At 42.1% G+C, this 16141-nt stretch overlaps 1 protein-coding gene across 3 annotated transcripts in view; it reads right to left on the minus strand.

The window, feature by feature from the left end:
- The window catches only part of CDKL1 (cyclin dependent kinase like 1), a 42463-nt gene extending 35649 nt beyond the window's left edge, over positions 1 to 6814 (minus strand). For 2 of the 3 annotated variants that reach the window (XM_036009817.1, XM_028506657.2), the window contains exons 1-2: positions 6113 to 6285; positions 5646 to 5935 (exon numbers count right to left, since the gene is read on the minus strand). In XM_036009817.1, coding sequence (XP_035865710.1) covers positions 5646 to 5813 — 168 coding nt within the window. In that variant the 5' untranslated portion in view covers positions 5814 to 5935; positions 6113 to 6285. Of the gene's footprint in view, positions 1 to 5645; positions 5936 to 6112; positions 6286 to 6578 lie in introns of those variants that run through there. The other variant, XM_036009812.1, reaches the window with a different exon arrangement.
- Positions 6815 to 16141: the final 9327 nt, after the last annotated feature.

The raw sequence follows: 16141 nt of genomic DNA on the forward strand, positions 1-16141 counted from the left end.
CATTCACAAAAGAACTCTTGATTTCCTTTTCCCCCAATCTGTGCTTCAGCCTCCCTCTCTCTTTTGTTTTTCCAGTTACTCAGGTAATCATTCTTGGTTCCTCATCCAACCACCAGACTCCTATGTGGTTTTCTCCCAGAACAAATGTAGAATCTAACAATCTCCTCCACTGTCACTCTGACCCCATCATCTCACCCCTGGATTACTCTAACAGTCTTCTAAATGACCTTCCTGATGGTGGAGCTGGAGCAACCAGCAGCTAGAGGAACCCTTCTGGGATTTAAAACAGGCCAAGGCATCCCTCTGCTCCAAATGCTCTGATGGCGCCCATCTCATTCACAGCTAAATCCACAGTCACTACCATGGCCCACAAGGCCCCGATGTCTGACCCCCTTAGCCTACTATCTTCATCTCCTATGACCCTCCACCTTACTTACTCTGCGCCAGACACACTGATCTGTTTGCTCCTCCTAGCCCACACCAGAACATGCAGAGAACACATCACCTGATCCTGCTTTGGGGCCTATTCCCTCTGCCTGGAATGCTAATCTCCTGGATAGCTACATGAGTCCAGTCTGTCTTCAAATGTCATTCTTCAGAAAGACTTTTCCTAACCACCCTAAATAAAAGACAAGTCCCTCCGTTACTCTCCCCCCTTATCTGTTTTTTTCACCGCTTCACATATCATTATTTGTTTGCTCTCAGTCTCTCCATCCCTATGAGGAAAGAGGCCATGAATAGAGCCTGGTACATGACAAAAGGTCTGTAAAACTTGCCAAATGAAAATGTGTCAATTGTATTATGCACAGGTGTTTTATCAAAGCACTAACTAAAAATACCGACTTTTTTCCTTTTTCCCCTACAATGGAAAAGGAGTCTGACAAACAAACAAAAACCTCGTTGCACACAGACAACATGTGTGGTGGTTACCAGAGAAGGTGGGGGAGTGAGGAGCAGTTGAAATGGGCAAAGGGGATCAATATATGGTGATGGAAAGAGACTAAACTTTGAATGGTAAGCACACATTGCAATATACACATAATGTATTATAGAATTGTACACTTGAAACATATATAATCTTATCAACCAGTGTCATCTCAATAAATTTAATTTAAAAATAGAAAATGAGTTTGAGAAAGGGTAGGATAGTTGCTTTGAGCTCAGGTATTGCAGTATGATTTTAGTACTGTCACTAGAATGAACTTAATTTGTCCTTAGAGTATGAATAGACTGATTTTAATTGGAGCAACTGTTTATTTTTTATAAAGCCTAATTATCTAATCTGAATAAGATATAATTCAAAGTTAAAACACTAAATGTTTGACCGCAATGGGACCTCTTGATGAAGAGTGAATTATATTTAATTTAAGAGGTAGTTTATTAGTACAAATACTAAAGTTTTCTCATAAAATGTGTCACCAATTTTTCAAATGGCACAAAATAATGCTATTTGAAAAGTGTTTCAAATGTTCAGAAAAAAAAATGTTTTCTAAAAATATTAGCAAGAAAAATTTCTTGAAAATAATTATCATCCTCAAAAGCATTTATTAACAAGTCCCTGGCCAGTGTGGCTTAGTAGGTTAGAGCATCATCCTGAAAACCAAAAGGTCATGGGCTCGATTCCCAGTCAGGACACATATGTAGGTTGTGGGTTTGGTCCCCAGTCAGGGTGCGTGCGGGAGGTGAACAATCAATGTTTCTCTCTCATATTGATGTTGCTTTCTCTTTCCCTTTCTTTCTCTAAAATCAGTAAACATATCCTTGTATGAGGATTAAAAAAGAAAAGAAAGAAAGCATTTACTAATATATACTGTGTTTTGCCGTATATCATGCGTACCCACATTTTTGGCCCTAACTTTTAGGGAAAAAATCTTTCATTTTAATTTGTAATTCAATTATTTATTTACTTATATTTAGAAACAAAACTGATTATCATATTCTAGGGTATCGTTTTGCATATGGATATTGTTATTGCTTTCTAGAGTTACACTTCTAATGCATAACCATAAATAAAAGAATTAAAAACATTTATATAGATACGGAATTAGTACTTCCCATGTATAATGTGCATCCTTATTGTTCCCTCAAAAAGTTGGGCAAAAAAGTGTACATCACACATGGCAAAATACGGTGGCTACATTTTCATTGTAGATGGGCTGCCTTAAAAATCACACAATCAAATATGTGCTTAAGAGGACACAAAAGTTTGTAAGAGTGCAATAGGAACGATGGGGAGCTGCTTTAAATTGTTAAATAAACAGCTTTAAAAACAGACAGACACACAAGGACTTCTGTGAGTATGGATGCAGGCCAAATTCTATTATAAAATCTAAGAAACCATTCGGTTCTTCTGAACTATTAGTGCTTTGTTGTATCAGATATAGACCTTATCAAGAGCAGTATCTGATCTGGGGAATTTTTTGTTACCAGACATAGTGCTCAGTTTCATGAGATTTAGGTTTGATAAAACAAATGGGTAGCAAATGAGTAGCAAAATAAGAAAAATAAGGGCAATGATACATGCACACTCACACACACATAATTTACAAATGCACCCACACACACCTGAGGAACGAATACATATAAATGTTATTAGTAGTTGTCAACTTCTGTCTCAGGAAGACTGTTTTTTTCCAAAATTGTCTTTCCAAGTTTCAAAAAAAAATATTATATCATCCTTTCTTTTATGAAGCAATGGTGATAATAGTTGGAGTTTGCTCTTTAAAATGCTGACAACCCTATGCCAATCTGTAAAAACAACAAAAAAATTTTTTTGAAATATTACTGGTCCATGAAATCCAAAAATCCAAAAATGACAACTTTCTAAAACACATCTTGGCTAGCTTCCCTTCTTTTTAGGAGAAAGCCAAACACCTTCCCCTAGCAGTCTAAGTCGTCTGCGTCTGGTCTTGATGTATCTTTCTAGCTTTCCTTACTGTAACAGGGGCAGTCAGGCCACCAGCCCCTGCCTGTCCTCACCTGCTTTGGCTGAAGTCACTGGGGTACCTTCAGCCTTAGTCCCCCTGGCTCCTAGTTCCTGACCTTAGCAGAGGTCATTTAAACCCCCAGCTCCATGAGGGATGTTCAAGGAAAACCCTAGGAACTTAAACTCACAGAGTCACTGAGCCTTCCCCTGGGTCCAAGGATCTGTTTTTGCATCCAACTTGGTACTCCTCCTTCCCATGGGCACTGCAGCTCTGCCTTCAATTCCAGTTCAGATGAGACCCTCAAACACTTCCCTACCGCTCACCAATTCCCTGTCCTCAGGGGCTATGACCTGTGTCCTAGAGTCAGGCTCCACACCCCCAAGGCCACCTCTGTGCAGCTCTGTGCTAACCATCACATCCCAGGGCCAGACCGGTGTTCCCAGAAAATGCTCACACTCCCTCCCACTAGACCCTGGCTTCCTTTCCCTCCTTTCTCTACCCGACCTGCTGGCACGTAGCAGGCATCTTGGCCAAGACATTGGAGCTATTACTCGTGCTCTCCCAATATGCTGCTTTCCACTTACATACCTTTCCCTAGGACAGACTGTCTGCCCTGAACGCTTTCTCATTCCATGCCTCCCTAAACACCCCAAAGTCTAGCTCAAATGTGCCTCCTCACAATTTGTTTTCATTATTCAACAGACATTTAGAGAGGTCTTGCCAGGCATGGGGACACAAGGTAAATGACACAGGCCCTGCCCATCAGGAACCCAGTAGATCCTGAGTGAGAGCCGAGGGGGAATTACTTCCCTTCCACAAGCTAAGCATCTGAAAGACAGGGTGTACAATGTGGTGCAAACATTGTTTTAGGTCCCATGGGACACTAGAAGTATTTACTGAGAAAATAAGTGGAAAAACATGACTTTAGTTAACATGCTTTCAATTCATTTGTTCAGCAAATATTTATTAAGTAGCTATTATATGTTAGGAATATCACAGAATTCTGAAAAGTTAAGGCTTAAAGAGACAGGCTCTACAGAAACTAGCCCTACCACCTCACGCAGATCAGGGAGTCTGCCTCTGAGCACCTGATTTTGGGGAGTGGAGTGCTGCATGCTTTGAAATCAGGCTCCTGTGCACACAACTCTATCCTTTAGAGTAAATTGATATTCATTTATTCAAGAAAACACATCTAACTTCCTAATTTATTGGCAATACCTACCCTTCCTAAGAGCTTATTTTTTTAACCTCTTTTTTAAAAATCCAACAATCACATTTACTGGGGGCCTACTACATGCCAAGTAGTTGATATAGAGACACGAAGGCGAGGTCCCCATCCTGGAGGAGCTCAATTAATGAAGGGAGCCACACCTGTAAACACAGTATTGCTAAAGAGCCATGGGAAAGTTCAGAGAGGCAGTCCCAGGTGACCTTCAGAATCAGAGAGAGAGAGTCTCTCTCCACTAGAAGGAAATTTTCTTTTCTTTGGAGTAATGGAACCCTTTGAAATATAATTATCAGTTTCTCCCCTATGAAAGCCCGAAAAAGTGAAAAACTGCCCACCAGCCCAAAAAGGAAATGGTGAGAATCTCTCCCTGCGTGGAGGCTGAGGAAGGGCAGAGGGGCCCAGGGGGTGGGAAGGGCAAACACAGCTGGTCTCAGCCCTTCCGAGGGGAGGGGAGCATTTCGGGAAGGGGTGGTTGGAAGTGTTTTTATCAGAATAGATAACATCCTGCTGGTAAAGACCATCCTCAGTCCAAACACAGAAAGTGTTCCCATTAGCCACTCGCTTTACCCAAAGCCTGCCGCTGCCTCCCATTCAGGGTCCTTACCCAGAGATACCCCACGTGCTCAGTTCATGGGGAAGGAAGAGGTACAGAGAGGCCTGGAGAAGACGGAGAAGCAGGGAGGGGAGAGAATCCCAAGCTCTCCCCTCACCTCCCGTGAGGTTGCTCTTTCCTTGCCACACAGTCAGTCAGTCAGTCAGCGTGTGAGAACACAGCCCTTAACCACCTGAAACCAAGTTAACGCCCCCCACATTCATCACAAGTCTGCCTTGTGGCCTGGCTTTCATCTTCACAGACATTCAGAAAAGAAACCTCTTTCCATCAAAGGGGGAAAAAACATTTTAGCTTGTAATAAACAACCCCCACCCTTTAATATCATGGTGTCCTAGGGTCAACTGATAAACATTTGTAAAGTGATTGTTTTATTTCTTTCAGAAGAATCCGTCTTCTGGGGACAGGACATTTTGATGCTCAGAGGTAGAGAAACGTGAGGTGTAATGAAAACCTGTCAGCTTCCTAGCAGTTTGAAAACAGGTGAATGATTAATTCTCTTAATGACCTGAGAACAACAGAAGATAGCCTCGAAGTTTAAAAATCACGAATGCTAACAGAACTGCGTTGTGGTGTGTTCTCGAACTATTGAAGTTGGCGACTCTCCAAGAACTAGAGCTACAGGTGTCACGGAAGACAAGCTATTGGGAAGAAAAGTCAGATGTCCCACAACATCCCCGAGAGCGGACGCCGCCTGCCTGCGCTCGGGCCGCAGCGTCCCAGCTCATGACAGAGCCGGGATTGTGCGCAGCTGGCCCATGCGTGTCACAGGACAAAAGCCCATGCAGGAAGGAGATGCAACCACACCTCAAGGCATTTACTTAACGTAACGTGACACCAATTTTTCATCCCTGAAAATTCACTTGAAAGAGTCCATTACCTTGAGCATGCGGATTTCTCGAAGGGCGATTTTCTTTATGACAGGGTCATCTTCTGATTCCAGAAACCTCTTGATGGCCACGATCTGACCCGTGTCCCTGTTTCTGCATTTGAAAACAACCCCATAGGATCCTTCACCAATCTTCCCAATTTTTTCATACTTCTCCATCACAGAGGAATAAATCTTCTTAACATAGATCCTCACATAGTTTGAAAACGTCGCTTGTAAAATACTGGCACGGACAGACTGCGCTGGAGCCCGCAACTCAGCGACGGGTCTCTGTCAAGGACCTAGAACAGAACAACAGCACCTGGTCAAGATTTAGGAATTAACCCGCAGCTTTAAAGCCTCGCTCCTCAGTGATGGCAACGTGACCAAATGACAGCCTAGAATTAGGTAACCCAATTTTAACTGTCTGCTATGTATACACTGCAAGTTAAAATGTAACTCGTCACTCTAAAACGAACCGAGTTGTAAGGTAATCTGTCTTTTTAAGGTTATATTGTAGTTCATCCGATCTAAGACACTTGAGCTGGCTGGAGGTCGAGGAAGGCTAAGGGGCTTCCCCGGTTCTAATTTCGGGTCTGATTTCCCTGCAGCAAGAAGACACCGCCCGGCTCCCCTCGGGGGTGGCGGAGAGGTCGGGGCGGGGCGGAGACCCCGCCCAGACAGGAGCCCGCCCGGCGCCCCCACCTCGCCTCCCGCCCGGGGGCGCAGGCCTGGAGCTCCGCGAACACGGGCCCTGTCGCGCCGGCGCCGCGCGGGGCCACCTCTCCCGCCCCGCTGCGGACTCGCGGCCGCAGGGAAGACGCCGCCAGCGCCGTCCCGGCCTCCCTCCGGCTCTCCGGCTGCGCGGCGCAGCCTCGGGAGGTGCCACGTGGAGGCCAGGCCCGCCGGGCCCAGCCCGCGCCTCCTTCCCGACCCGGCACTCACGGCGCTGCGGCAGCCCGGCGGGGCCCTGCTTCCACCTGGCCGACTCCGGGACTCCGGCCCGTCCCCTCTTCTCCGCCTGCCCGGCCCGCGATCCCTATGGGAACTGGCTCCCACCCGGGCTGCCCTGGGCGTAGCCGCTGTGCCCGGCTCCCCTGCGGGACCCGGCCGCAGTCTTTGCTGCCAGGAAGGGCCCAGGTGGGTGGTCCTCGGCCCCTGAAGGAGCTATTCCCACCGTGCTCCTGGGGCCCTGCTCCTACCGTGCGGGAGAGGATGCCTGCAAGATTGCAAACTCTGGCAAGTCGAGAAAAACACAGCTGGAGCGTAGTCCGCTGGCAAGACCCCTGCGCTAGGAGACCCCCGACCCAGCCCACCTTCATGCTTCACGGACATAGCGGTTCCCAGTAACAACTGTGTTTACACCCGTATTCTCTGCTAGACTGTAAACGCCTTGAGGGAAGCTTCTGTTGTCTGTCCTGATCAGTGGCCCTGGCATCCAGTCAGTGGATCAGTGGAAGGAAGGGAGGGAGGGAGGAAATAGGGAGAGAAAGGCAAAGGTGAAGCGGGAGGTATGACCGAAATTGGTTCAAGTCAGCCCTTCACTGCATTAGCTTGGAGAGGGAGGGTGCCCTTGACCATTGACTTCCACGACACTCCGGCTTCTGATGTGGGGATGGAGGCTGTTAGAGTCCGGCTTGTTCTAGGCTCCCGATTCCCATCCTTCTCCTAACTGGCTCTTATTTGCTCAGCGCAAAGGAGATAAGTTAATAAACCTGGGGAAATCGTGAAATGTAATTTGCCAGGGGGCAGACTGCCTCAGTACTTGACCATCTCTCCCATTTCATCTGTCTAGCACTGACGTGGGGTTTGCCCTGGAGGTAATACCCGAGGAGAAAAAAATAACATACTGTCTATAAAACAGGGACCGAGTCCCGGGCCAAGCAGCATGCCACTAATTGTAAATCAGAACAGGGGCCAGCTAGGAGCTGGGGCTGGTTGGAGGACTGGTGGTTGCTGTGGCAATGGAAGAGCAGATGACAGTGTCCAAGGACATCTGTGAACCTCCCAGAAATTGTTTGCAAATGGCAACCACTGAATGTGTTTTCTGTCTCTATAGTTTTGCATTTTCCAGAATGTCATGTCAATGGAATTATATATTATGTAGCATTTTGAGCTAAGTTTCTTTCACTTTACATAAGTCATTTGAGACTTTACATGAGTCATCCATTTTGTGGCCTTTTTCAGTAGTTCACTCCTTTTCATTACTGAGTAGGGTTCCATTGTATGGATGTACTGTGGCTTGTTCATCCACTCCCAGCTGAAGAACATTTGAGTTGTTTCCAGTTTGGGTGACTGTAAGCGAAGCCACTATAAACAAGCATGCATGGTCTTTGTGTGAACATGTTTTCATTTCTCTTGGGAAAATAATTCTTAGGAGGAGTACTGCTGGGTCATATGATAAGTATATGATAATGAAGTAATTGCCAGAACATTTTCCAAAGAGAACATTTTCCAAAGAGATTGTACCATTTTCCCTTCCTGCCGGCAATGTTCTCTGCATCTTCATCAGCACTTAATATGTCAGGTCTTTTGATTTCAACCATTTTAATATGAGGGTAATGGTCTGTTGTGACTTCAACTTGTATTTCTCTAACGACTAGTGTTGAACAGTTTTTTATATGCTTATTTGCCATTTGGATGTTTTCTTACAAGTTCTAGGAGGTTTTCAGAAATTCCTTGGGATTTTCTATGTAGACAATCATATCACCTGCAAATAGGGACAGTTTTAGTTCTTCCTAACTGGTAAGCTTTTTACTTCTTTTTCTCGCATTATTGAACTTGGTAGGTCCTCCAGCGTGAACTCAGACAGGAGTGGTGAGAGCAGATATCCTTCTTACTGGCTTTAGGAGGGAGGCAGCCCGTCTTGCACCACTAGGTGTGATGCTAGCTATGTTTCTTTGTAGGTGCTGTGGTAGACAGCTTCTAAGATGGCCCTTAATAACCCCTGCCTCTTGGTAGTCATGCCCTTGTGTGCTCCCCTGCCCTTCGGAATGGGCTTGACCCAGTGACTTGCTTCTAAGGAATGGAATATGTCCAAAGTAATGTAATATCACGTCCAAGGTTAAATTACAGAGAGACTGTGATTTCCACCTTGGGTGCTCACTTTTGCTCTCTCACTTACTTGCTCTTGAGGGAATACAGATGCCATGTTGTGAGCTGCCCTATGACAAGGAACTGAGGAAGCCAACAGCTAGGAAGAACTTAGGCACTAATCCTAATTCTATGAGGAAATGAATCCTGCCAACAACCATGTGAGTGAGCTAGGAAGTAGACCTCCCCACTGCTCACACCGCCATCCCAGTGAGCCTTCCTATGAGACTGAGCCCCAGCTGACGAATGTAAGTTAATCTTGTGAGAGGCTTTGGTCCAGAAGTACCTAGCTAAGTCATACCTGCGTTCAAGACCTCTAGAAACTGTAAGATAATACATGTTTGATATTTATGTTTGCAGGTTATTTGTTATTCAGCAATAGAACTAATATAGAGACCCTTTGATTGAGAGAGTTCTTTTTAATTCACCAGTTTGCTGAGGTGTTTTTTTGTTTGTTTGTTCTATTTCTGTTATCCTCACCCAAGGACATATTTTCATTGCTTTTAGAGAAAAAGGAAGGGAGACAGAGAAACATTGATGTCAGAGAGAAGCATCGATTGGTTGCCTCCCATCCACCCCCAGATTAGGGATTGTGTGTACCCGGACTGGGGATCAAACCCACAACCGAGGTGTGTGCCATGACCAGGAAGCAAACCCACAACCTCTCCGTTATAGGACAGTGTTCCAACCAACTGAGCCACACTGGCTAGGGCAAGAGGCATTTTGTTTTTTTTTTAAATAATGAATTGATGTTGAATTTTGTCAAATGCTTTCTACATCTATTGAGATGGTTGTATGATTTTTCTTGTATCGTATAATTTTTCTTATTTAGTCTGTTGATATAGTGAATTATATTGATTGATTTTTAAATGTTGAACTAACATTATATTCCTGGGATGAAACCAACTTGGTGATGACATTCTACCATTTTCATACATTGCTAGAGTTGATTGACAATACTTTATTAAAGATTTTTACATTAATGCTACTGAGATATATTGATCTGTGGTTTTCTTATAATATCTTTGTCTAGTTTTGGTATCAGGGTAATGTTGACCTCGTAAAATGAGTTGGGAAATGCTTCCTTCTCTATTATTTTCTGGGGATATTTATATTAAATTGGTACTATTTATTCCTTATGTATTTGGTAGAATTTGCCAGTAAAGCAAACTGGGCATGGAGTTTTCATTATTAAAATATTTTAAATTACAAATTCTATTTCTTTAATAAAACATAAGACTGTTCAGTATATCTCTTTCTTTTTGAGTGAGCTTTTGTAGTTTGTATCTTTCAAGGAATTTGCCTGTTTTATCTACGTATTTGAATTTTTTAGCACAAAGTTGTTCATATATAACAATTATACATTATTATTTTGTAAGGCTATTCATTTATAATAATGTTACACTATTATCCTTTTAATGTCTATAGGACATTTAGTAATGTTTCCTATGTCATTCTTGATATTAGTAATTTTTCCTTACCAGCTTGACCAAGGTTTATCAATTGTCTTGCCTTTTTAAAACACAGCTTTTGATTTAATTTATTTCATCTTTTTTTGTTTTTCAATTTTGTTGATTTCATCTCTTTATTATTTTCTTCCTTCTGCTTGCTTTGTTTTTAGCTGCTTTTTCTAGTTTTTTAGTTGGAAGCTTATACCATTAATGTTAGATTTCTCTTCTTTTCTAATATAAGCCTTCAATGCCACAAAGTTTTCATGAAGCGCCACTTTAAATGCATCCACAAAATCTTGATATGTTGTATTTTCATATTCATTCAGCTCAAAGTATATTTTTGAACACTTAAATAGGTGATTTGTATTCATTTTAATTTTTAATATATATGTATTGATTCCAGACAGAGAAAGAGGGAGGTCGAGAGTGGGGGGAACAGGAGTGGGAGGAGAGGGAGAGAGAGAGAAAGAAACATCGATGTGAGAGAAACTCTGACTGGTTGCCTTCTGCCCCAACCAGGGACTGAACCCACAACCCAGGCATGTGCCCTGACTGGGAATTGAACCTGTCACCTTTCAGTGCACGGGGCAACACTCCAACCAACTGAGCCACATCAATCAGGCTCAAAATATTTTCTAATTTCCCTTGAGACTTATAGATTATTTGGAAGTGTGTTGTTTAATTTCCAACTATTTGGGGATTTTCCAGATATTTTTCTGTTACTGATTTTTAGTTTAATTCCATTGTTTCAAGAGAAATCCCTTTGTATGATTTAAATTCTTTGAAATGTGTTGAAGTTTGCTTCATGGCCCAGCATATGTATATGTTGGTGAATGTTTCTTTTTGACAATTAAAAAAAAAAATTTTAAAGTGAGGTGGGAAAATCCATCACACTTTATGTAGATCTGTGAATGCTCCAGATCTACCTTGTCTGAAGTTCACACCAGGCTAAAGTGAGTTTGGAAAATTAGTGGTATGGTTCACTACCCAAGGATCCTGGGACTGTGCCAAGCCCAGCAGTAGTTAAGGGAGGGAGCAAGCTCACCAGTTATTTACGCCCAAGCAGGCAGTGAACCAGAAACCCAGCATAACTTGCAGCTGCACCAGTTGTTTTGTTTGGGGGAAGTTGGATTAAAATATAAGAGAATAAATTAGAAAGAGACGATGCTATGGCCTCTGTACCATCAAATCACAGCAGTCCTTTTAGTTGGCAGGGCTGACTGGTTTTGATAGTAGAGAATTACAACTTCTGTGCAATATAGTTCTTGGAAAGCTGAGGAATGTAGGCTCTTTTTCTCAAGCAAGTGCAAAAAAACCATGAAACATTATTTTCCACTTCCAGTGGTCTTTTATTTGCAGTTCTACATAATCAGAGAGAATATTTCAGTGTCTCTGGGTAACACAAACAGTACTGTGGTGTTTTAATCATTTAAAAAAGCAATAGGGAGTCAGTAGAATAACACATGGTAAGAGAAAGAGCCTGGGGTTTGGAGTCAGAAGGCCAGGATTTCTACCTTCTCACTGGTATTTGATCTTGTACAAGATAATGATTATTGCCTACACAACCAACACTACAATAACCATCAGTATTTAATTAGTGCTTACTTGGTGGCAGCCATTATGCTAATACAGTCTTTTATATGCAAGCCTCACCACAACCTAGAGAAGGGGCGTCAGGATTCTCCTGAGGTTTCAGGTGAGGAGAGTGAGTGGTATTGCAGACTGGGTTAAGTAATTTATAGAAGGACAGTAAGCCGGTGGGTTGTGCAGCAGGGATTGGAACGCAGTCTGACTCCAGAACCTTTGCTCCTAACCGTTTTGTTAATACTGCCAAACACAGAGGGGTGGTTGTCAGGAGTTTTGAGTTCACGTATAGGGCCCTGGGAGTTGGCCTGAAATAATGATCATGCCCAAAGTAGTACCCTCCTTCTTTTTAAGCTGCCAGGAAGATGAATCTTGTCGCCATGCTTCCTTCTCACAGTTGCTCTGTAACCTCATCTGTGTGCAGCCCCGACACTGGAGAACCAACCTCCGTGAAGCTGGGAGAGGGGCACTGTGAGGCCTCATCCCAGAGCTGATCCCAGGGGCAATGCTTGAAGCTTTTTTCTCACCAATTACGTTTCCCATAAGGAAAAGGGAGTTGAGTCACTGTGATTTTTAAAATGACACTATAATGCTTCTTGAGGAAATACTTGAATTTACTTTCCCTTTTTTGAGTGGACTTGGAAAGGAAAGGAAATAGTTTCTAGGGCATGTAAAGAAAAACAGTTAATAACTACCATTTAGGTGCACTCATGTTTGAGGCTCATTAACCATACTATCTTTAATCTTTAATAACAACCCCACATGGTTGGATTTATTCACTGGCTGGCATTATTAAGTGGCCCATTTTATAAAAGAAGAAGCTGAGGCTCTGAGAGGTTGGTCAGTGTAGACAAGGCCATCCAGCTAGCTATCCAGAGCAGAAGGCAGGTTTCAAAACCAAGTCCACCTACTTCCAAGCCCATGCTCTGCTGGTGGGGAACGGGGTTGTGATAAACATCCCTGTCTTCAGATGCTCAAGAGAGCTGACCACTGCTGGTCCAACCCTGATCCACAGCCACCTAACGAGCAGCCAGGTGTCAGCTCCCTTCTTCCTGAGCAGTCACCGCTAAATGGTACCAACCCAGATGATTAAAGACTTTCCTCTTATTTGGATATAGTGAAGCCTGATAAATCAGTGTAAGTTCTGGAAACTAAATTTAAATAAAATGAGAGCCTATCATCCTTAATTTTGCATGTGGATGAAATGTTTCCATCCCTAATTACTACAACTTTGGTTATTTTGTGTGTATTTTCCCCTTACTTAACGGGAAAAAATTGCATTTTATTGTATGTATGGCCAGCCGCTCTTTTAAAGGTACCTCTTCTTCTAAAAACTTGCCCTTCTCAGTCTTCCTTAAAAACCCTCAACACTTGTTTACATTTTCAGATTTTTAAACCAACCACCCAATACTTTCACCAATGAACCCAAATGTCTTGATTGTTCAGCAGTGTTAACACTAACGCCCTGGAGGGTTCATCCCCAGAGGGCAGTGAGTCAATGTATATGATGATTCTCCTTTTGGAAATAAGTCTCAGAAGCCACTTTGGACAGTTGATTGTTAACCATACTTACTCGTAATGCAATCTAAGTACATTCTATGCTTTTATGATTTTTGAATCATGATATTCTAGGACAAAGGTAAATTTCTGAGACAATAAATAGGAAAGAACATTAGTAACTTTCTGAACTTCAGCTTAAAGCTGCGACATGGAGAGTACTGTCTGGAGAGCAGACCTGGACTGGGAGCTGACTTGTACCAGGCGTCGTGCCAGGCCCTGGAGACTGAGGAGTGACTTTCCCAGGGGCCAGCACACAAGGCACAGAGCAGCCCTCCAGCCTCCCCACCCAGGGGTTTTCTCCAGGGGCCGCTAGCTGGAGAACCAGGAGAGCTGCTGTTTAATTTGTACTTTTTGCTTTTCAAAATACTTCACAAGGGTCTGTGAGGGACAGAGGGCACATCTGGCATTTGAGGAAACAGATACAGAAAATTTAAATGACTGTTCAGAGTAAAAAAAAAAAATTGTTCTAGGCAGCAAACAAGTGTGAAAACAGGACCTTAACTCTGAGTTGCATTCTTTCCGTTTGCTGTACCACACTGTGGCTTCAAATTAGACAGCTGTAATTATGTGGTTAGAGAAATATAAACTTGTCTTAAGAAAACGTAATATCAAAACAGAAACATTTGTGTTTATGACAAGGTGATGAAGGAAGGGAGGAGAGGACAGGAAGTACAAATTATTTGCATTTTAAAAATATCCTTCATTTTAATTCGATTTTATATATACTTTGTTTTAGAAATGCATCCATTTCTTGTAAGTTCTTTATAAATTTGGGTATTAACCCCTTATCAGATGTATCAGTGAATATGTTCTCCCATTGTGTGGGCTGTCTTTTTATTTTGTTAATGATTTCCTTTGCTGTGCAAAACCTTTTTAGTTTGATGTAGTCCCATTTGTTTACTTTTTCTTTTGTTTCCCTTGCCTGGGGAGATATATCTGATACAAAGTTTCTACGAGCAATGTCTGAGATTTTGCTGCCTATGTTTTCTTCTAGGATTTTTATGGTTTCTGGTCTAACATTTAAATCTTTAATCCATTTTGAATTTATACTTGTGTGTGGTATAAAAGGTAGTCGTTTCATTTTTCTGCACATATCTGTCCAATTTCCCAAAACCATTTGTTGAATAAACTGTCTTTAGCCCATTGTATGTGCTTGCTTCCTGTCAAATATTAATTGACTTAAAGATGTGGGCTTATTTATGGGCCCTCTATTATGTTCCATTGATTTGTGTATCTTTTATGCCAGTACCATGCTATTTTGATTACTATGGCCTTAAGTATAGTTTGATATTAGATAGCATGATCCTCCAACTTTGCAAAGTTCCTCCAACTTTGTCCTTCTTTCTCAGGATCACTGTTGCTATGCAGGGCCTTTTGTGGTTCTATATAACTTTTTGAAATATTTATTCTAGTTCTGTGAAATACAACATTGGAATCTTGACAGGGGTTGAGTTGAATCTACAGATCACTTTGGGTAGCATGAACATTTTAATTACATTCATTCTTCCTATCCATGAGCATGGTGTGTGCTTCCACTGATTTGTAACTTCTTTAATTTGTTATTTAGTGCCTTATAATTTTCAAAAAACTCAATACCAGAAAAACAAATAATCAAATTTAAAAATGGGCAAAGGATCTGAATAAACACTTCTCCAAAGAGGGCATACAGATGGCCAATTGACATATGAAAAGATGCTCAACATCACTAATCATCAGGGAAATGAAAATTAAAACCACAATGAGATCCCACCTCACACTGTCAGAATGGCTATCATCAATAAATCAACAAACAACAAGTGTTGGTGAGGATGGGGAGAAAGGGGCAGCCTTTTGCACTGTTGGTGGGAATGCAGACTGGTGCAGCCACTGTGGAAAACAGTATGGAGATACCTCAAAAAATTAAAAATGGATCTGCCTTTTGACCCAGAACTCCCACTTTTGGGAATACATCCAAAGAAACCAAAAACACTAATTTGAGAGAACATAAGCACCCTTATGTTCATTGCAGTGTTATTTATAATTGCCAAGATATGGAAGCAGCTTAAGTGTCCATCAGTAGATGAGTGGATGAAAAAACTATGGGACATTTACACAATGGAATACTACTTGGCTGTAAAAAAAGAGGAAAATTTTTACCCTTTGCAACAGTGTGGATGGACCTGGAGAGTATTGTGCTAAGTGAAATAATAAGCCAGTTAGGGAAAGACAAATACCATATGATTTCACTTATATGTGGAATCTAATGAACAAACTGAAGTAACAAGCAAAAGATAGACCCATAGATATAGAGCAGGATGACAGCTCTGGGTGGGGAGGTTACAGGGTGGAGGGATTGAGCAAAAAGGAGAAAGGATTCATGGACGTGGACAACAGTGTGGTGATTGTAGCGGGGAGGGGGCCATAAAGGAGTTAAATGGTAATGAAAAAATACAATAAAAAGTAAAAAAAAAAAATCCATTTCTTGGAGTTAATACTTTAAGTCCTCTCACTTTTTACTTCCCTTATAGAAACTTTGTGACACTTATTCATTGCTATCTAAACAACTTTGTACAAAGAGAAGCCTCTGGCACCCTTGATACATTTTCCACGTCAACCACTGAATTTTTAGGCATCTATTGATCCAAAAGATCTAAATAGTTTTATAAGCTCATAATTAAGCTGCTTGCATGCCAAGGATTGAATCAAGATTATAGTTACAACCATATGCAGAAATCCTATTATTGCACAATAAATAGCTTTCACAGGAATGGCTCGTTGTCAAATATTAGTAGTGAGATATTATTGAGGCCTCTAAAGCAAACTCATGTATAGGTCCTTGTA

Source organism: Phyllostomus discolor, chromosome 1 (assembly GCF_004126475.2).
Source record: "Phyllostomus discolor isolate MPI-MPIP mPhyDis1 chromosome 1, mPhyDis1.pri.v3, whole genome shotgun sequence".
Lineage (NCBI taxonomy): Eukaryota > Metazoa > Chordata > Mammalia > Chiroptera > Phyllostomidae > Phyllostomus > Phyllostomus discolor.